General features: G+C 40.3%; 1 protein-coding gene across 3 annotated transcripts in view; it reads right to left on the bottom strand.

The window, feature by feature from the left end:
* The window catches only part of CALU (calumenin), a 32,148-nt gene extending 11,127 nt beyond the window's left edge, over window positions 1-21,021 (bottom strand). The window contains exons 1-3 of one of the 3 annotated variants that reach the window (XM_047694835.1): window positions 20,899-21,021; window positions 9,488-9,719; window positions 4,173-4,366 (exon numbers count right to left, since the gene is read on the bottom strand). In XM_047694835.1, the coding sequence (XP_047550791.1) occupies window positions 4,173-4,366; window positions 9,488-9,708 (415 nt within the window). In that variant the 5' untranslated portion in view covers window positions 9,709-9,719; window positions 20,899-21,021. Of the gene's footprint in view, window positions 1-3,905; window positions 4,100-4,172; window positions 4,367-9,487; window positions 9,723-20,898 lie in introns of all 3 variants that reach the window. The other 2 variants (XM_047694833.1, XM_047694834.1) reach the window with 2 other exon arrangements.
* Between the last annotated feature and the right edge of the window lie 206 nt (window positions 21,022-21,227).

The following is a 21,227-nucleotide window of genomic DNA, read 5'->3' as shown; positions in this document are numbered from 1 at the left end:
AAAGATAAATCAAGCAATGAAGAAATAACCCGACTACACAGGTAAAATTGTAACAGTGTGAAAGCATTCAGTTTTGGTAGTCAAAGTCAGGTGCAAATTGAATGTAAATGTTTGCCATTCCAATGGAACCCTGGCTCCTTGGCTATGTAACCTATTATGTGACACTTTGCTACTTTTGGTGTTAAGGCTACTAGAAGGTTCAAGCTTTCTGGTTATATCTGACAGACAATGGTAGTTCTAAAGTCATACTATTTCGGTTTCAATCCTAAACTCTACCACCTCCTAGCTGTGTGACTGTGGGCAAGTAACTAAATTGTGCTTTAATCTACTCATCTGTAAAATGATGATAGCAGTACCTGCTGCTCAGGACTATTAGGAGGTGTGCATGAGTGAATAAATCTAAGTGCTCAGAATAGTGCCTAGCTTATAGTTGGTTCTCAGTAAGTGTTAGCTATTGCTATTTTTATTGAACACTAGGCTCCCACTGAGAAGCTAGATATCAAAGACCTCCTATCTTGTATTAAGGCCACTTTGATTCAAGTCAACAGAATATTATCCTCTGAAAGTTCACACTTTGAGTTGGCCGAAAAAACTAGAGATCTACCATGAGTTATAAGTACTGCTTGCCAACACCCCCCTCCCCATTTCTGTAAGATTATAGAATGCAAAACTAATCCAGAGTTATAGAAAATAAGTCAGGGGTTACCCAGGGATAGGGAGGACTATAAAGGGACACGAGGAAACTTTTTGGGTGATAGCTATATTCATTTATCTTGATTGTAGTGATGGGTCCGTTAGAATATACCTATGGCAAAACTCATCAACTGTACATTTTAATTATGTGCAGTGTATTATTTGTCAATTATACATCAATAAAGCCATAACAAAAAATAAACATTAGATTACAACCAAATTGAAGCTGGACCTAAACATGTTTGCTGAACTACAGAAGCAGTAGTTATTTAGACTCTATATAAGAATCTAGAAGAATGAAATTCAGTTTAAGCTGAAAAAAATGTTAAGGAGTTATCTGTAGGAAAAACAAAACAAACAAGCAAAAAACCCCTTTCAATCTGCTGTGTGGACCAAAAGGAAACAATGTGAAGATATTATGAAATGTAAAAGACATCACATTAAACCTAAGAAACAATCTTTCCTACAACATACTGATCAAATAAAAAAAGATACGACACTAGTTTTATGAAAAGACCCACAGGACCCCTTTAACAATGAACATCACACTGCTGATTGCTGATACTGTCATTCAATCCTTCCATACATTAAGCACAGTTTAGAAAACAAAAACAAACTACTGCTATACTTTGAGAGTTGGGCAGTTCGAAGCTTCATTCTTTGTCAAGTGTCAAAATTCAGTAAGATGGCTTATTGAATCATGAGTATCTCTGATAGTCACAACTGTAACAGGTTGAAGATGGAGAATTAAAGGAAAATATACAACTCTTTAAAGATACTAAGTCATCTCTTCTAAACAAATAAAGTTTCAGTCCTAACTACGTAACAAAAATAAGAATAGAAGAGGTGCCTGGGTGGTTTGACCCCAGGGTCCTGGGAATCGAGCCCTACATCGGGCTCCCTGCTCAGCAAGAAGCCTGCTTCTCTCCCACTCCCCCGCTTGTGTTCCCTCCCTTGCGGTCTCTGTCAAAAAAACAAAACCTTAAAAAAAAAAGGTAATAGAAGACAACTTATACATTAAGACTAGATTCTTAACAAAGAGCCCTCTTCTCTGCTTAGGGTAAAACGTGGTGACTGCAATCATGGATATACAGAAGGATGAAGAAGGAAGATAAAAACTTGACTTTTAATAACTAAACTCCTGTGTTTGCTGTCATTGCCTGGAGTGCCAGATCTATCCTAAGTACGTTTTCTGTGCTATCCAGCCAGTATCATTTGGGGCAGGCTCTTGATCTAGTTTTGGCACAGCCAGAATGGATCTTGGTATTTTTTAATTTTTACTTGTGGCAGAGACAGAGTTAACCTTCCTTTTGTGAAAAGCAGATTCATTAAGACAGATTTTAATTAAAAGCTACGATGATTTATGCCTGAACTCAAAAACTGAATCAAGAATATACTCACAAAAAGCCCCTCAGCACTTCTGCAAGTCGCCTCATTACCCCGGCACTAACCACCCACATGCCTTGAGGGAAAGATGCCTTACAGAGCAGTCTCAGCAGGGACACCCATTACACTGAATCATTTGACCTATCGAGCAACAGAGCTCTCAGCAGATTTCTACGCACATAATCATACAAAGAGTTTAAGATTCATTCTGGATAGCAAGTGAGTGCCTACGTAGGTCTGAATGGAGATTTATCAACACACCATTTTGTTTAGATCACCAATAGCCTACCCTTCACTCTATTTTTATAAGTCCAAATAACTCAGGAGGGTGTTGGCTTTCAGCCAGAAAGCAAGAAGCACGGGGTGCCTCTCCATCTGCACTGACTTTTTTTTTTTTTTTAAAGATTTTATTTATTTATTTGACAGAGAGAAATCACAAGTAGGCAGAGAGGCAGGCAGAGAGAGAGGAGGAAGCAGGCTCCCTGCTGAGCAGAAAGCCCGATGTGGGGCTTGAACCCAGGACCCGGGATCATGACCTGAGCCGAAGGCAGCGGCTTAACCCACTGAGCCACCCAGGCGCCCCTGCACTGACTTTTAATACACATGTTCTTAACTGGGTGAAGGATATGTCTGGTTCTTGGCTAAGTGTCAAGCATGAAGAGAGACTGCCACTTTAGTCTTAGGAATGAGAACAAGCCCAACACAGAATAAGTTTCTTCACTAGAAATGCATGCAGTCCTGTAACTAACACAGACAGCTGGCTATCCAGTGGGGGAAACAGACTTATTATACACTCACTGCTTGTTAATCAGTGGTGGAGAATGCCTGCTTTAACCCAGAAATTTGCCTAACTTCCAGGATAAAAATGCAAGAAGTAACATTTATACATTCTTATCTCAAATTGTAACCAAGTACAGGAATCTCACTAACCAAAAACATCCTAAGTCATCAACTCAGTAAGATTGCCACCTAGCATTCAGCAACAGGCAAATAATAAGAAAAAGAAAATTACTAACAGGTGGCCCAAGCACATAAGCTACCAAATCAACAGAAAGCAATCAAAGTCACATTTATTTGCCTTGAAGCATTTGCATAGCAGGCTGATAAACTCATGTGCCAGAGAAAACAAATGGGAAATTTTCATTTCTAAACTTTGGTTGGCAGACATACTAAAATAAAGGAGTTAAATTTTATCAAGGGAAAGCTATTATATTTGATATTTATTTTATTAAGGAAAGACAGTAGTTTTTCTATTCCCACGAGTTACAAAGGAATCTAATTTGGTTTGAATTTCAGGTCCAATATTTTTTAAAAAAGTATTTATATTTACATTTTATATATGTTATATATATCATATATATTATAAATATTATATATTTATATATTATTTAAATTCAATTTATTAATATATAGTGTATTATTACTTTCAGGGGTAGAAATTAGTGATTTATCAGTTGCATATAACACCCATCAGGTCCAATACTTTAGTGTGACTATGTCAAGAGACATCTCAAAGTCTCTTGCTTTTGCATTATTGAAACAATGCAGCCTTTTAGATGAGATCTACTCCAAAAATGGTCTCTGAGGGAATCACAGAAAGAAAATTTGGTAAAATAATATTATCTGGAATGCTAAAGATATAGAAGATGCCAGACCTTAGAAAACCAAAATTAAATACTTAATATACACATTGAAAGTTAATAAAATAAAGGGAAATCAGTTCAGCATTGGACTATTTAAAATAAGCACTTTCCTTCACTTTGTGACCCATTTGTTTCTTTGACTCAAGACCATGGTCTCTATCAGGCTGACATCTTGCCCCTTACCCAGGTAAGTGCCATAAGTCACGTTTCTGTACTCATCCCAGGAGATTAAGCCGTCTTGATTCATATCAAACTCGTGCCATTGGTTTTCAACATTGTCATATATGTATTTCTTCTGGGCGTGCTTAATCCAGGATTTCAGCTCCCCCTCCGTCACAAACCCATCTTTATCCACGTCTATTTTATCTACAATCATTCTACAAGACAAAACAGTTACGTTTCAAGGTGCCAGCTCCATAAGGCTTTTTCCCCCAGATAGCAGGGACCTACCTAAAACGTAGCCGTAGGTGGCATTTTTATACTCCTCCCAGGAAACGAGGCCGTCCTCATTGAGGTCATGCCCCTTCCACTGTCGCTCTACATCCTCGTAAATCCAGCGCTTTTGTGCAAATTTAATCCAGTCTTTGAGTTCATCCACAGTGACAAACCCGTCCTTGTCGCCATCTATTTTACTTACAATCTTTCTGTAGAAAATGCAGAGAAATCCAGCAAGAGGTTAAAAGGACACAAGGCTCCCTCTAGACTTAAGCCAGGTGTGTGCTGTAACCAGAGGTGCTGCCCAGGGCTAAAGCATGGACATAAAAAAAAGTCTCCAAAGAAACCTTCCAGACAGGCAACTGAAAGTGTTTCTCGTAAGTGACCTGTGACTCGTCTGAAATGAACTTTCCACATAAGGCAAGCACAGTCCACGGCTGGTGCACTTCCATCCGAAAGCAAACCCAGTCTCATCCCTTTAGGGGTAGGTTACAGCCAACAGTCAGAACTCAGGAGTGACTATCCATTCCTATCTGTATTCTCCATTCTTTGTATCAAAAAACACACAAATCTTTATGTTTTTCTTTACTGCTTTTAGAAGAATCTCAATTTCTTGATAAATAATCACAATCACTGATATGGTTTTCTAAAAATTCAAAAATTTAAACCAGACTTTAAAAAATCCAGTTGCTTTTTAAAAAAAGGTTAACACTTTTGTTAAAAATATAAAGATACAAAGATCGTTCTGGGATCACTTTACTTCAAGTTATGATTTAAAAACAGAAGCCAAAAACCCAACAAACACACACACACATCCCAAAACAGAGGGGAAAAAAGTCCACAAAGATACAAAAAGACAAAAGGACAGATGCATGTTTATTTTAAAAAACAACTAGCAGCTCATTATACATTATGTTGAACTTTCACATATAACCACAAAGACAGAGAACTCTGAGGACACGATGTGATAAGAAAGTCTGCCCCAACATACATGAGCTTAGGAGAATGTTAATAAGCTGAGAGGGTGAGGATACAGATGATAAAGCAAAACTACAAAGCTGAAGAATCAATATACTTCACCCTTCATGAGCTTTTCTTCCAGGCTTGCCATCTCAAGTTTAATTAAGAATTTTGAAATGTGTGCATGACATATAAGCCTCTAAGGATGCAACCACTCATTTATAGAGGCGCAGACAACCTATGTAGTGTCACCCAATTAAGTGGCCCAGTTTGGAATGGGAACTTCAAAACACCCAAGAGATCTGAAATCTTGGCATACTCCTATGCCCTACTATTTGCAGGATTGAAAAAGACTGCCACTTGGTAGCAAATAATGTCTTTTCCCACTCTGCATTCATTTCATGAATATTGGAAAATGATTAAAATCACAGAGTACTACCGACACTATGAAAAGAGATTCATCTTGATATTGGTATGTTGTTAGCCTTAACCATCTAGTCCTTAAACTCTGTAATTTTTCTTCAGAGAATGTGTAATCTAGCTTTTGCTCTAAAATGTTAATAGAAAAGGTAAAGCAGTAAGAAGCTATCTCTTAAATACCCTCCTCTATCTACACAGGCATAAGACAAAAAAAATTTTTTTTTTTTTTTTTTTTTGCAACTTCAACCCTGGAGAGTTAAAGAAAATATTAACACATTAAGTTATACCAGTACACTCACTATACACTTCTGCATTATCTACAAAGGAATCCAGTTTATATCCAAATGGTATTACTGACTACCAATAATGCCACTGTACCATTAAGAAAAGGGTAAGGTATCAGAATGCCTCCCATTCTCAAATGAAAATTTTAAACTATTATAAATGGCCTAAAGAGAAGGATCATTCAGATAAAGAGGCATATGACTGCTCAAGATGGACGTCTGTTAATGAAGTTGGCTGAACTCCACTCTATTTATTCCCACAGACGTATCTCAAATGCTTTAACCCAGAGGTTGGCAAACTTTTTCTGGAAAGGGTTAGATAGTAAATGTTTATTTTGTCAGCCACATATGGTTCATCACATTATCTCTATATTTTAATAACCATTTAAAAATATAAAAGCCAGGCACTTGGGTGGCTCAGTTGGTTGGGCCACTGCCTTTGGCTCAGGTCATGATCCTGGAGTCTTGGGATTGAGTCCTGCATCCGGCTTGCAGCTCCACGGGGAGTCTGCTTCTCCCTCTGACCTTCTCCCCTATCATGCTCTCTCTTACTCTCTCTCTCTCAAATAAGTAAAATCTTAAATATATAAATATATATAAATATGTGTGTGTGTGTGTGTGTATACACACACACACAAACACACGCACGCCATTCTTATCTTGCTGGCCATCCAGCCTGTAGGCAGCTGTAAAAGTACAGTGTAAGTGGGTATATCCTATTTTAGGCACTAAGCTTTAAACTCTGGTCTTTTAAAACCTGTGCAAATTTATAAAGCTAATGGTGTTTTTCTCCTGTGACATTGAAGGACCCTAAAGATGTAGTTATGATGCCACCAAATAAGCATTTATTTCAAGATCGACACAATGTACTTAGTGGACCTCATGTTATTTCTAAGAAGTAACACATGCCTCTACATTTCAAGAATCAAAAAGCAAATCTTTTGGGTTTTTTGTTTTGTTTTAATGAACCCAAGTAAGTAAGCTCCAGGAAGATGCATAATATTCCTGAAATTTTTAGCATGCAAAATTTTATATATATTCATACGTGTACTTTTCTGAGGTAGTCCTTTGCTTTCCTTAGACTCTTAAAGGGGTTGGCCTGTGATCTAAGGAAGGATGAGGAACTGCTCTAGTTCATTTCTGAAGCAAATATGCCAAGGATGAAAACTTTTGAGTATTAAGGGCCACCACCTCAAAACAAATAAATCTCATTTGAAGGACACATAAATGAAAATTAAGTACACTTAAGGGGCGCCTGGGTGGCTCAGTGGGTTAAAGCCTCTGCCTTCGGCTCAGGTCATGATCCCAGGGTCCTGGGATCCAGCCCCCCATCGGGCTCTCTGCTCGGCAGGGAGCCTGTTTCCTCCTCTCTCTCTCTGCCTGCCTCTCTGCCTACTTGTGATCTCTGTCAAATAAATAAATAAAATCTTAAAAAAAAAATTAAGTACATTTAAGACTCCTTTGGATGGCAGAAGGAGAATACACACATAAGAAAAAATATTCTGTCAACATTCTTAAGAAAAAGGGAAAACTCTATTAAATAAAACGTTTTTAAATATTACTGAAGATTTAAAAATAATGGTGAATTTCTGCAACTATAGATGTTAACAATGATCATCTCTCCTCATCACCCGCCTTCTATATAGGTGGAAGCAGGCAGCTGGGGGGTGGGGAATCTGTTGTCCCCAACCTCTGGTGTGTAGTTACCTAACAAAACAATGTTTAGAAATGCCACAATGAACGAGTTAAAAAAAAAAAAAAAAAAAAAAAAGTTCATCTGGAATCCTTACTTCCAATAAACATTATTTCTCATTATCTCCATAATTTAGAAGCAAATACTATTTGCTCATACATTTTATGAAAAGCATTATCTTAACCATCTTATTCTAATCAAATATAGAGTCTGCTCATGTGCTGACATTTTGTTATTTACTAATGACAAAAAGGAACATTCTCTCCACTGAAAACTGCTAGCAGAGCCCCACTACCTGCATACAGCCAGAACATACTGACTGACACCAAGGCTAAATGCCTTTCATTATTTAAGAGTAATTCTGTGAAGAGCCATGTGCAGACCCAAATGTGGGTGAGATATGCACATTATTAATAGGTAAGACATGAAGACTGAGGACACCCTCATGCATCCCTATTTTTAGCCCAAATGTTAGCAGTAATAAAATTAAAATTAAAAGTGAGCGTGGTCTCTTAGTTAGAAAAGCAACCTAAAAGAAGACCAACTCTTTATGTATTTGTTTTTCCTATTTTCAAATGTTTGTAGTTTCTCATTCTACAAAGCAAAAATCTTTGGAGTATTTCTGTCAGTGTTTAAGAATAAAATATTATATCCTTTAGTTCGCAGATAATCCAATAAAAGGATAAAATAAATTTATTCTGAAGTATCACCCAAAACAAACTCTGTTATGTCTTTTTTTTTTAAACATTTATTTGTTGGAAAAAGAGAGCGGGAGAGAAAGCACAAGCAGGGTGAGTGGCAGGCAGAGGGAGAAACAGGCTCCATGCTGAGTAGGGAGCCCAATGTGGGACTCAATCCCAGGACCCTGGGATCACGACCTGAGCCGAAGGCAGACACTTAACCAACTGGGTCATCCAGGCGTCCCTCTATAACATCTTCTACTCACAGTCCTATCCAGGACGGCAAAATACTTTTGGAAATTCTTACATAATACAACTTTCCAAACAAATCTCTTAAATATAGTTCAGAAAGTTATACCAATGGTGCTCATTAAGGAGAAAATGTTCACTAATAATGCATTTCCTCAAAAAACAAGGGTTTGGATGAGCCAAAAGGAAAAAAAAAGATATTCTTAGATCCTCAGAAATAATCAATTGGGATTCCACCAAATCAACTCACTAGGTTAAAAGATGCCCGCTGAGAGCCACAGAACCCAACTATGGCCCACCTGTTATTAAAACAGCAACACAGGGGCACCTAGGTGGTTCAGCTGCTTGAGTGACTGCCTTCGGCTTGGGTCATGATCCTAGAGTTCTGGGATCGAGCCCCAAGTCAGGCTCCCTGCTCAGCAGGGGAGTCTGCTTCTCCCCTTCCCCCTGCTCATGCTCTCTCTCTCTTTCAAATAAATAAAATCTTAAAAAAAAAAAAAAAAAAGCAACTCACACTCAACATTAAGACTGTTACTTATTACAATCTTCTAAAAGGCTTTCGTTTTTAATTAAGCAAATATCTGAGAATGAAAACAAAGAGGGTGAAGGATATTCTCAGAAATCACAAACTACAGAAATAGCCCAGGGGTCTCATTTGCAGTTTATTTTCCACTCAAAGGCTTGGCTTGGGGAACAATGAATAGGTCACACATCATTTTTAAAAATTAAAAACAACAGGGATAAGAGGCCCCCCATGTAATGTTCCTTTGAAAATAAGATGCATTTCAATTTGGGTGCGGTAGCATTTGGTACTTTTAAGCAAAAATGACTTTGCTTTGTAGAATGAGGTAAAACTGTTAGTGGAGAAATTTATGAAAGCAAGCAATTAATTGAATTTTAGTGGTAGCAATTCTGTGGTTAGCTTTCAGAAAATGTAGCTCAAAACAGTCCTACTGGGTGGCCAAGCCAGAAGAAAAAAAAAAAGAATGAGCCGATTTGTAATGAAATGTAATTACTTTAGCCCCCTGAGAGATGGTGCCTTACCCAAGCCTTTCCTTGCTCTCTTCTGGTGTCAGCTGATCAAAGGTCTTCGCTTCTTCGGCACCCAGGAAGGCATCATGGTCATAATCAAAACTCTGAGCATCATTGTGAACTTTGTCGCTGAGCTGAGGCTCATGGTGTACACGGTCCTTCTTTTCTGTGGGCTTGCTCAAGGCAAAGGCTGTGCACAGGGACAGGCACATAAGAAACTGTCGCAGGTCCATGATAATTAGATCTTAAAGAAAAACAAAGGTTAGTTAATTCAGGAAACAGTGTGCTCTGTAATCAAATAAGAAATTAAAAGCTCATATCCAGTTATTAATCTGATATTATCCCAAATATTATTACTTAATCCAAAAAATAAGAATGATAGAATATCACTTTCCAATATTATGGTGAGGAATTTTCACCAGTTTCCTTCATGTGATTGGAAGCTGACAAAGAATCAGTTAAAATATCCACCCTGTAAGTAGGCTCCCATTTAAAAACACATTAACCGGGACGCCTGGGTGGCTCAGTTGGTTAAGCCGCTGCCTTCGGCTCAGGTCATGATCCCAGGGTCCTGGGATTGAGTCCCGCATCGGGCTCCTTGCTCAGCAGGGAGCCTGCTTCTCTCTCTGCCTCTGCCTACTGCTCCCCCTGCTTGTGTTCTCCCTCTCTCTCTCTCTCTCTGACAAATAAATAAATAAAATCTTAAAAAAAAAATAAAAACACATTAACCTTCTTGCCCAAGTTCTTAAGACTAAAAGCGAAAAGACCAACTTTATTTAAATTCAGACCCACTGACTACAAATAACTTTACTTTTTGTACTACATTAGGAATCTGGTCTTTAAAACTGGCTGGTTATTAGGATCACCTAAGAAGCTTTAAAAAAATTCCCCCATTCAATTAGAATTTCTGAAGTTGAATGCATGCACCTGAAGTTGTAAATGCTTCTCAGGTGATAATAGTGATCATTATATCAGGAACCACGAACTATTTGAGCAGATTCCTTGTCCTATATATAGCAACAAGTTGTCTCCCATATCCATGGTCAACTTCAAACCATCTTCAGAGATCGAACCATTCAGATGGTACAGTGACGGAGAACAACCGCTTCGGCATTCCTTATACTATGTTTCCTCGACTTCCCCCAGCATGAGGATGCTTGGAGTACTGTTCAAAGTACAGACAGACCCCCAGGTACTACTCCATACCTTCAGAATCTTGGCAGTCACAACGGACTCTAATGAACAAGCATAAGGCTTGGACACTTTACCAAAAAATACTGACCAAAAAACCGCAGAGAGGGCGCAGGATGGTAACTTGTTAAGCACACTCTACAGATGCCCCACAGTATTGTCTAGAAACACTATGGTCTTAGAGAAAAAAACTTATCAAATTAAAAATCAAGAGCAAAGGTTTTCCCAACTTTCATATTTTTTTTTAAAGATTTTATTTATTTATTTGACAGAGAGAAATCACAAGTAAGCAGAGAGGCAGGCAGAGAGAGAGGAGGAAGCAGGCTCCCTGCTGAGCAGAAAGCCCGATGTGGGGCTCGAACCCAGGACCTGGGATCATGACCTGAGCCGAAGGCAGCGGCTTAACCCACTGAGCCACCCAGGCGCCCCCTCAACTTTCATATTTTAACTAATCTTTCACCAGTAGAACATGGATTCTGAATGCCTTTCCCCCTGCAGGGAGTCAGTTTTTGTAAATTCAGAAAATCTCTTACTCATTTCCACTTGTAACCAATGGCTCCCTTACTGGATAGGCAGGTAGCTATTAGGCATGAGGCTTGTTTGTGGGTTTGTGTCCCCTCAAAAGATATATATATATATCCTGAAGTCCTAACGGGCCAGTACTCATGAATGTGACCTTAGGGGTATCTGGGGGCTCAGTCGTTAAGCATCTGCCTTTGGCTCAGGTCATGATCCCAGGGTTCTGGAATCGAGCCCCACATTGGGTTCCCTGCTCAGCGGGAGCCTGCTTCTCCCTCTCTTGCTCCCCCTGCTTGTGCTCTGTCAAATAAAAAAAATCTTAAAAAAAATATATGACCTTATTTGGAAACAGGATCTTTGCAGATGTAATTAAGTTAAAATGAGGTCATTTTGGATTAGAGGGTGGGCTCTAATTCAATGACTGATATCCTTATAAAAGGAGGGAAATTTAGACAGTCACACAGAGAAGAGAATGCCAATTTATGAAGAGGCCGGATTGGAATGATGTATCCGCAAGTCAAGGAATGTCAAGGATTCCTGGCAACCCGAGAGGCTAGGAAGAGGGAAGGAAGGATACTCCCCTAGGGCCTTCAGACAGAGCATGGCTCAGCCAACACCTTGATTTCTAACTTCTAGCCTCTAGAACTATGAGAGAATAAGCATCTGACCTTTTAAGCCACCCAGTTTGTGCTAATTTGTTACAGCAATCCTAGGAAACTAGTAAAAGGCTCAGTACAGAGGACCACTGCAGCACATGAAAGGTAAATGCATTACTTTACCCTAATTTGAAGATTATGCTAGTCAGACTTCAACTTCCCCAGGATGTCACTAGTGGAATCATCTAGTCCAAGGACTCACAATTTATACGTGAATATTTTTAAAAACGTGAAAATTCTTTCAGCAGGACTTCTAACTTAGTGATTCTGAATCTAGATTGTACCCTAGAATCACCCAAAGACTTTCAAGAAAATATGATCACTAAGTCCCACCCCTATTAATATTTTTAAAAGGCAGCCAGGTTGTGAACCACTATTTTAACTAACCTCTCAAATAGCCAAAGTAATATTTTAAGAAATTTGACCTGAGGGATGCCAGGGTGGCTCAGTCAGTTAAGCATCCCAGGGTTCTGGGACTGAGTCCTGCATTGGGATCCCCACTCAACATGGAATCTGTTTGTCCCTCTCCCTCTGTCCCTCCCCCTGCTCGTGTTCTCTTTCTCTCTCAAATAAATAAAATCTTTAAAAAATATAATAATAAAGCTGCAATCAAACAAACACCCTATCTTGTTTCTTCCTGATTAAGAATTATTTTTCTTAGGGGTGCCTGGGTAGCTCAGTTGGTTAAGTGCCTGCCTTTGGCTCAGGTCAGGCTCCATTTCTGTTTGTGCTCTCTCTCTCGAGAAATAAGTAAGAAAAAGCTTGGGGGAAAAAAAAACTGACCTGAAAATATACTTAATATGAAGAAACTCCATATATCTGATCCTGCCTGAAAGTATTGGGAGCTAGAATGAATTGTTCCAGGGGATAAAGAAATTAAGTATGCCAATAGATTAGACATATTTCAATGTATGTTTTTCTTGTAATCTACAAATAGTAAAGGAAGTTACATTGCATTACCTTGGATTTATAGAGTCCTTTGGATTTAGTAAACTAAAGAAATGCTTACAACAGCTAATGGTGAGCATGTTACATAAAGATTCTGTAAAGTAGGGGCGCCTGGGTGGCTCAGTGGATTAAGCTACTGCCTTCAGCTCAGGTTATGATCCCAGGGTCCTGGGATCGAGCCCCACACTGGGCTCTCTGCTCTGCGGGGAGCCTGCTTCCTCCTCTCTCTCTGCCTGCCTCTCGCCAACTTGTGATCTCTATCAAATAAATAAATAAAATAAATCTTAAAAAAAAAAAAAGATTCTGTAAAGTAGGAGGAAAGCAAATAGAGAAATAGGTTTAATCCCAACACAACCTTAGAGAGATGATTATACAAAAGCACAACCTGAGGCTGCCATGGATAACTTTCAGGCTGTAAAGCACACAAGGACACTGTATTCCATACCTGGGAAAGCAGTGTAGTGGGGAAGGGGGAGAAGGTCCTGAAATGGCAGAGGAGTCATCAACAGACTGTAGAAAACATTCTACAGTAAATAGGACAGCATCAGTAAGTCAAACACAAACACCTCTAAGGAGATGCCTGGAGGCAGTCACTCCTGGGATGCCCATTCTCCAAAATACATACATACATACATCAATAAATAAATAGTACTCTTACTGGATGGTTGGTAAGACTGACAAAAACCCGTTAAGAAACAATGTGAAATCAAGACCATGAGACTGCTAGGGAAATGGGAAAAAGGTGGGACTTTTCTTTAAGCTGTTCCCACCAATGTCAGAACACAGCTACGCTTCTGAAACTTTATCAGTATTCTGTTTCATGCTCTCCCATCAAAATGTCCAAATTTGTATACAAGACATCTGCACAAATATATTCCATAATGAACATTTATAATAATAAAAAAATGGAAAACAAACTAAACCAGAGAACTAGTAAATACATATTAAATCTATATTACGGGAGACTACACGAAGGTAGAAAGTGGATCTATTTGTGCTGAAATGGAGAATTCGCTAAGACATGTAAAGCGAACAACAAAAGAGCAAGTTGCAAAACAATGTTAAGATTTATGTAAAAAGCGAAACCAAACAACCTCTGAGGTTGTTTTTATTTGTATAAAATAGAAGACATAGGGCACCTGGGTGGCTCAGTGGGTTAAGCCACTGCCTTCGGCTCAGGTCATGATCTCAGGGTCCTGGGATCGAGCCCCCGCATCCCCCGCATCGGGCTCTCTGCTCAGCAGGGAGCCTGCTTCATCCTCTCTCTCTGCCTGCCTCTCTGCCTGCTTGTGATCTCTGTCAGATAAATAAATAAAATCCTAAAAAAAAAAAAAAAAATAGAAGACATGCGCAAAAATGGCGTGGAAGAATAAACACCTATATGAAAATAGTGGTTACCCCCAGATTCAAGGCAGAAGAGATGGGGGGGGTGGTGAGGCTGGTGTGGAGTGGACTTTAATATTGTACTCTGTTGTCTATATTTGGTAAATGAATACACACTGTGCACCACCTGTGTATATTACTTTTTAAATATTATAAAGACACTTTTCAATACTAGTTGCAAAGAAAACATTTTCAAGCTATTTCTCCAGACTAAAAACGAGACTGAAGAAAAATCACATACCTTTCCCCCCCCCCAAGATTTTATTTATTTGAGGGGCGCCTGGGTGGCTCAGTGGGTTAAAGCCTCTGCCTTCGGCTCAGGTCATGATCTCAGGGTCCTGGGATCGAGCCCCGCATCGGGCTCTCTGCTCAGCGGGGAGCCTGCTTCCTCCTCTCTCTCTCTCTCTGCCTGTCTCTCTGCCTACTTGTGATCTCTGTCTGTCAAATAAATAAAATCTTAAAAAAAAAAAAGATTTTATTTATTTGAGACAGAGACAGAATGAGAGAGAGAGAGAGAGCATGAGTGGAGAAAGGTCAGCGGGAGAAGCAGACTCCCTGACTAGCAGGGAGCCCGATGTGGGACTTGATCCCGGGACTTCAGGATCATGACCTGAGCCGAAGGCAGAGGCTTAACCCACTGAGCCACCCAGGTGCCCCTTATGACATAAACTTTTTAAAGTAAAACATGCTGCTCTAGAATAACTCTTCAGCTTGCCCTTCAATAATTCAACTGATCAATCAAATCAGTGAACAGAAGAAAATTAAAAGACTTAATGGCTCTCTTAAATGCCAAAATTAGTATGTTTTTATTTTAGGGCAAAATAAAACTTCCATCTCAAACTACAAACAATTCTCTAGACCAATAAAACTCTTTAGGGACAAGAAACAACTTTGTTATTTTCCACAATAAATATCTATTTTGTGATATATCCAAACAGTATCTATATGTTAGAGGTTTAAAAAATCAAGTAAAATCAAGTCACTGCAACAGAAGATTTTCTTTATGCCTATTAATAAGGGAACTTCACATTTAGGAAAATTTTATATAAAATTATTTACATCCTCAGAATAAAATGCCCTAACAATTCTTGCATAATTCTTTGACAACCCCTGCAAACCCCAAATGTTACAATAGGAATAAATGCCTAAGCCCATTACCAAGGCTGGAAAAGATACTGTACAAAGTTTTGATACATGTAACATACAGAAATTAACAGTAACTCACTGATTTAGAAGCAAAACTACATTTAAGTTTGAAGCTTAACATCTTGATAACAGGGATAAGAGAATTCCAGAGTAAAAGTCAAGAGCTTCTGCTTTATCATCTATCCATCCCTTTCCCTTTCTCTTTCCATTAACCTTCCAATCCCACGCCTCTAAAGGCTCCTTCCCCTATTCTTTTTTTTTTTTTTAAGATTTTATTTATTTAACAGACAGAGATCACAAGTAGGCAGAGAGGCAGGCAGAGAGAGAGGAGGAAGCAGGCTCCCCGCCGAGCAGAAAGCCGGATGTGGGGCTCGATCCCAGGACCCCGGGATCATGACCCGAGCTGAAGGCAGAGGCTTCAACCCACTGAGCCACCCAGACGCCCCTCCTTCCCCTATTCTGTCAATCAACACTTCTCAGGTCTCCACAATCCAAAATCAGTCTTTCCCAGACCTCACTATTCATTCAAGGTTGCCTTTCCCTTTGCTTCTCCCAAAGGAGTGTCTATGGTGCTATCTCTTATCTCTGATCCTCATTATCTACTACCACCCTGAAATCTTTTTTTTTTTTAAAGATTTTATTTATTTATCTGTCAGAGAGAGACAGAGCAGAAGCAGGGAGAGCTAGCTACAGGCAGAGCAGGCAGAGGGAGAAGCAGACTCCCACCAAGCAAGGAGCCCGATGAGGGACTTGATCCTAGGATCAAGCCAACCGCTTAACCGACTGAGCCACCCAGGCATTCCCCTGAAATCTAGCTTTCCATCTACCACTTATGAAACTACTTAAAAAGGTCACAAGGACCGCGTGATGGGCAAAGCCAATGGTCCTACTTTCATCTCTCTGCAGTGGACAATGAAAAACCCTGCATTTTAAATAACTTCTAAAAATAAATAAATAAATAACTCCTAAAAGATATACACTCTTTGTACCCCATATAATATACCGACTCCCGACTATCAGAAACTTTTTTTTTTTTCTTTTTCTGGATGACTATCAGAAACTTTTACAAAGGCCTCTTGTTCTATGAATATAGACACTAAAAAAAAAGACTGTACTAGATTTATCTAAATCCATACCGTACATAAAAATGTTCAAGTGGAAACAAAGGATATCCCCCAAGACAAAGGTTATTTTATATGGGAAGATGTGAGAACAGTATAAAAAAACTTTTCACACAAGGTATTTGAAGAACCACGTTAGTGCAGTTATTTCTGAAGCATCTCTATCTTTTCAAACTGAAACCAAATGATGGAAAACTAAATGGTCCTTCTCTTTCTCCTTTCCTCTTCATCACAGCTACACATCAATGGAAAACAGGATATCAGGAAAACAAATACTTAGTTGCATGAACTTTTATCATGTGATCTAGAAGGTAAATCAATGGCTGTGGAAAAAAAGCATCTCCCCATCTCCTATTTCTCAAATGACCTCTAAGTTTTTCTTTCCAAAATTCTGTCCCTCCTTCGCCAAGGGAAACATCTAATTTTTTTTCTCTTAAAAAAAAAAAAAAAAATCTAGGGGCGCTTGGGTGGTTCAGTTGGTTAAGTGTCTGCCTTCTGCTCAGGTCATGATCCCAGGGTCCTGGAACTGAGCCCCATGTCGGGCTCCCTGCTCACTGGAAAGTCTGTTTCTCCCTCTCCCTCTGTCCCTCCCCTGGATCCTGCGTGTGCTCTCTCTCTCTCTAAAATAAAATAAATAGGGCGCCTGGGTGGCTCAGTGGGTTAAGCTGCTGCCTTCGGCTCAGGTCATGATCTCAGGGTCCTGGGATGGAGGCCCGCATCGGGCTCTCTGCTCAGCAGGGAGCCTGCTTCCCTCTCTCTCTCTCTCTGCCTGCCTCTCCATCTACTTGTGATCTCTCTCTGTCAAATAAATAAATAAAATCTTTAAAAAAAAATTTAAAATAAAATAAATAGAATCTTTGAAAAAAAACTCTAGACCTGTAGTGTTCAGGATAATAGCTATGAATCACATGCAGCTGCTAAGCACTTGAACTGGCTGGTGTAAATTAAGCTGTGATCAAATGTTACACTTTACATAGAAAAATGGCATTTTGTATGTACTGGATTAAATTATTAAAATCAATTTAATCTGTTTAACAATTTCAGGTGAAACTATATTCATGTGACATGTACTATATTTCTACTAGATAATGCCATATTAGAGATATAAATTAAACAGAACAGGAAAGATATCAAGTAGCTATCATCCTTTTGAAATATCTCACCAATAATGGTCTTCCACAGTTATTTTCATGGACTGCTCCAGTTAATTTATAAGGAGAAAAGATTAATGGCACAAGCCTAAATTTCTTTCAATAACAAAGACTAGCCTTAAGAATGAGTTTATTTTATCCATTCGAAAATTTCCTTGAAAGCTCTAAATTCTTGCCATATCCCTCCCTTTGTTCCCAGTCATTGGTTACAGAACACTGAAATTGTTCCAGGAAAATTCAGATGTCTGGATGAAATACGACTTCTCAAGAACATGAGCACTGAGTGATCCCACAGGTATTCTGGTTGACCAGAGACCCATTGCTCAAAGTTAACAAGTGGAAGAAATGGGTGTGGTAGTAAAATTCCAGTTCTCTGAGCTGGATAATCAGAAAAAAAAAAAAAAAGGCAATCCTCTATAATGCAGCAAAAACAGGATCTTACTCCCTAAGTGTCTACATCATCTTGAGTTGGGGGAACAACCTGACAGCAGTGTAAATGTACTAAGGCTGTTATGAATGTTATGAAATATAGAAATTGAAGCTATCTGTTTATCTGACATTCCTCACTTACAATTTTAGTGCAAGCACCACAATGGATTATCACATCCAAGGAATAATGTCATCCTTCGTGACCTGATAGAAGTTATAATGAGAAACCCTTTGTTTAATATTTCTCTAGTGACAAAGCAAATTTACATCAGATCATTAACACATTCTAATTAAATTATTTGTGGTACTGAGAGCACACATTTATAGGACAGCTGAGAATACAAAAACTGCAAAATTTGCCTAAAGAAGAGCTTTGAGAATGACAAACCATTACTCAGGTTTCCTTAGTTTTATAACCAAAGCAGCTCAGCACAAACTTTAAAGTGTTCTGGTTACAGAGTGAAAACATTAAGAAAAAAGTTCTAAAACCTCTGGGAGAAAAAAGTTTCCTTTGGTGCTGATGAAACTTTAACATAATTAATGGCCAAAGGAATGCCTTGCAAAACGCAGAGACAGGAGTTTTGTCTTCTGGTTGCAATGTTGCAGTGCATGCTTAACACACATGAAGTCCTTGAGAATTTGGTAGTTATTTTAGCTCAACCTCCCTTCGGTGCCAAATGTCTATAAATAATTTTAAAGTCCTAGATGAAAAGACATAACTATGACAATTACTCCATCTGGAAGTAATCCGTACCCATTCCTCTCAACTTTTATAAAACTTGTTTGTACCACTCCACAATAATGATCATAGGCTACTTGAGGTTGTCTCCTTAGCTCCCCTATAGACACTACATTTTTAAAAGGCAGGACTCTCAGCTATTACAAATTAGTGTCTTTCTACAGTTCCTAATGCAATGTCTTGCATTTTTTATATACCAATACGTTTCACTGGATTAGTTGGACAGTACTTGGCAGCAACGTAGGTCCCCCCTGCTCTCCAACCCCCAGTTCCCCTTACCGGAACTGGCAATCAGGCAGCAAGAGGCAAAGTGTTACTTCAGCTGTTTTAACTCTAATAGATAAATTACAACATCAACCAACACCCGTATTTAAGAGTTCACAACAGATCTAGGATGTTACAGCCTACCATGTCCAGTGGCTATCCCTGGCTACACCTCTGTCCTTCGAACACCCCAGCACACCCATGTTATAGTAAATTTGTGTTAATATCAGTTACCGATCTCCTGTACTAGTGTAACATAGAAAATGCCACAAATACATATCTTGTGACACATCATTAGATGAACGAAGCCAACAATTATATTGAGAGTTCTCAACAGAAGTTGATGTCAAAGCTGCAACCAAGTACCATCCACTTAGGCATGCCCAATTCACCTTTATCAGTTCATGGTCCTCCTAGTTGCAATCCACCCCCCCAAATCCTACTGGAGACCCCTGAATCACTGTAAAACTCAGATTAGGCCTAAGCAACTCATCCTCTACCCGTAAATACAATTTAGAGATTTGTACTATAATACTTAAATTCTTCAGCGATGGCCATTGTTACCTGGTTAACTAAATTCAAGGAATGAGGTCAGACATGTATTTGTCTTGTGTATTCCACTCTCGGGCAAGAAATAAATTTATCAGAGATTACACGTCCTCTACTTCGTAACTACTAAGCCGTATTAGAAGCAACCTTATTCCCAATTCATTAACGTTGACTTTATGGTACATGCCACCAGGAAGTGATCGCAATTCAATTCTCAAGAGACATTACTCTGGGAATTTGTACAATCAGGAATTGAGATCCTACAACTTTAGCAGGAAACTTTTGCCGTGATGCAAAAGCTGCTTTCAAAACTACCGACCAGGGGCGCCTGGGTGGCTCAGTGGGTTAAGCCGCTGCCTTCGGCTCAGGTCATGATCCCAGGTCCTGGGTTCGAGCCCCACATCGGGCTTTCTGCTCAGCAGGGAGCCTGCTTCCTCCTCTCTCTCTGCCTGCCTCTCTGCTTACTTGTGATTTCTCTCTGTCAAATAAATAAATTAAAAAAAAAATCTTAAAAAAAAAACCAAACAAACAAAACTACCGACCACCGAACTATGCTCTTAATCAGGCCAGCTGTTGTAAATTAACTTCTCAACACAGCATGCCAAAAATGAGAACTAAGATCTACAGCTAAAAGCAACAAAAAAGGTAAAATACAATTCCCTACTAAAGCTTTAAAAACTACTTCCCGTCGCTGACAGAAGTATGCAGCCAAACATGGAAGCTCGAAGCAGTCGGCTTCTCTTTAAAATTGTATCAAAGTTTGTGTTTGTTTTAATCACATAGTGTCTCCCGGCTTTCTCCCCGACCCCCTTCCTCCGCCCCGTTTCTACACCCTCAAAGTCAGAGAACACGACTTTCTTGGCAGACGCACCCTCTTCTCGGGATGTGGCCTTGGGGCTGCGCTGGAGGACACAGGTAGGCCGGCTGGTGGAAGGTGGCAGAGAACTGTTACAATAACACTACCCCACCGCTCTCCGACCTTCAGTAGGCAAACAGGAGGGACTCGGTGAGAGACGGGGCCCAGGCGAGGACGTGGCGAGCCAGGCACAAAACAGTACCCCCCAGAACGCAAAACCGGGAGCCGGAGTTCGCCGAGACCCAGGCCCCTTCCCAGCGCTCGCGGGAGGGCGAGCGCCGGCCTCCAACTCACATCCCGAAGCGCCGAGGGCCCCGGGGTCGCAAGCAGGCTCGGGGCCCGTACCCCGCGCTAGCAGAAACAAGGGCCCCGAACGAAGGGGACCCATGCCGCGTCGCGAGCGAGGGCCGAGGACAAAAAGAAAGCGGAAAAGGACGAGGCTGCGGAAGAACCGAGGGCCGCTGTACCTACCTTTCCTCGTAGCGCCCACAACCCACGGTCCCGCGGCCGCAGCTCACCCACCGGCTCAGCTCACGCGCGCAAGCACCGCCCAACCGGAAGCAGCTCCGCGCCCCGCTCCCATCCGCCTCGCCGGCAGCCTTCTGACCAATCATCAACGAACCCGCCGCAGACGTGCAGCATTCCCGGACATCCATTGGCTCTACAGTCGCGTAACGGGGATTGGCTGGAAAGCGCCACGTCCCCGCGAGCGCGCCGAGTGCGTGGACCGGATTCCCGCCCAACCCGGGTTCCCGGCCCTGTGGGGATGGCGGGTCCCAGCCCCTTACTCAGGGTGGCGT

This window comes from Lutra lutra, chromosome 11 (genome assembly GCF_902655055.1).
Source record: "Lutra lutra chromosome 11, mLutLut1.2, whole genome shotgun sequence".
NCBI lineage: Eukaryota > Metazoa > Chordata > Mammalia > Carnivora > Mustelidae > Lutra > Lutra lutra.
The sequence above is the reverse complement of the archived record's forward strand: the minus strand, read 5'-3'. Positions and strand labels throughout refer to the sequence as shown.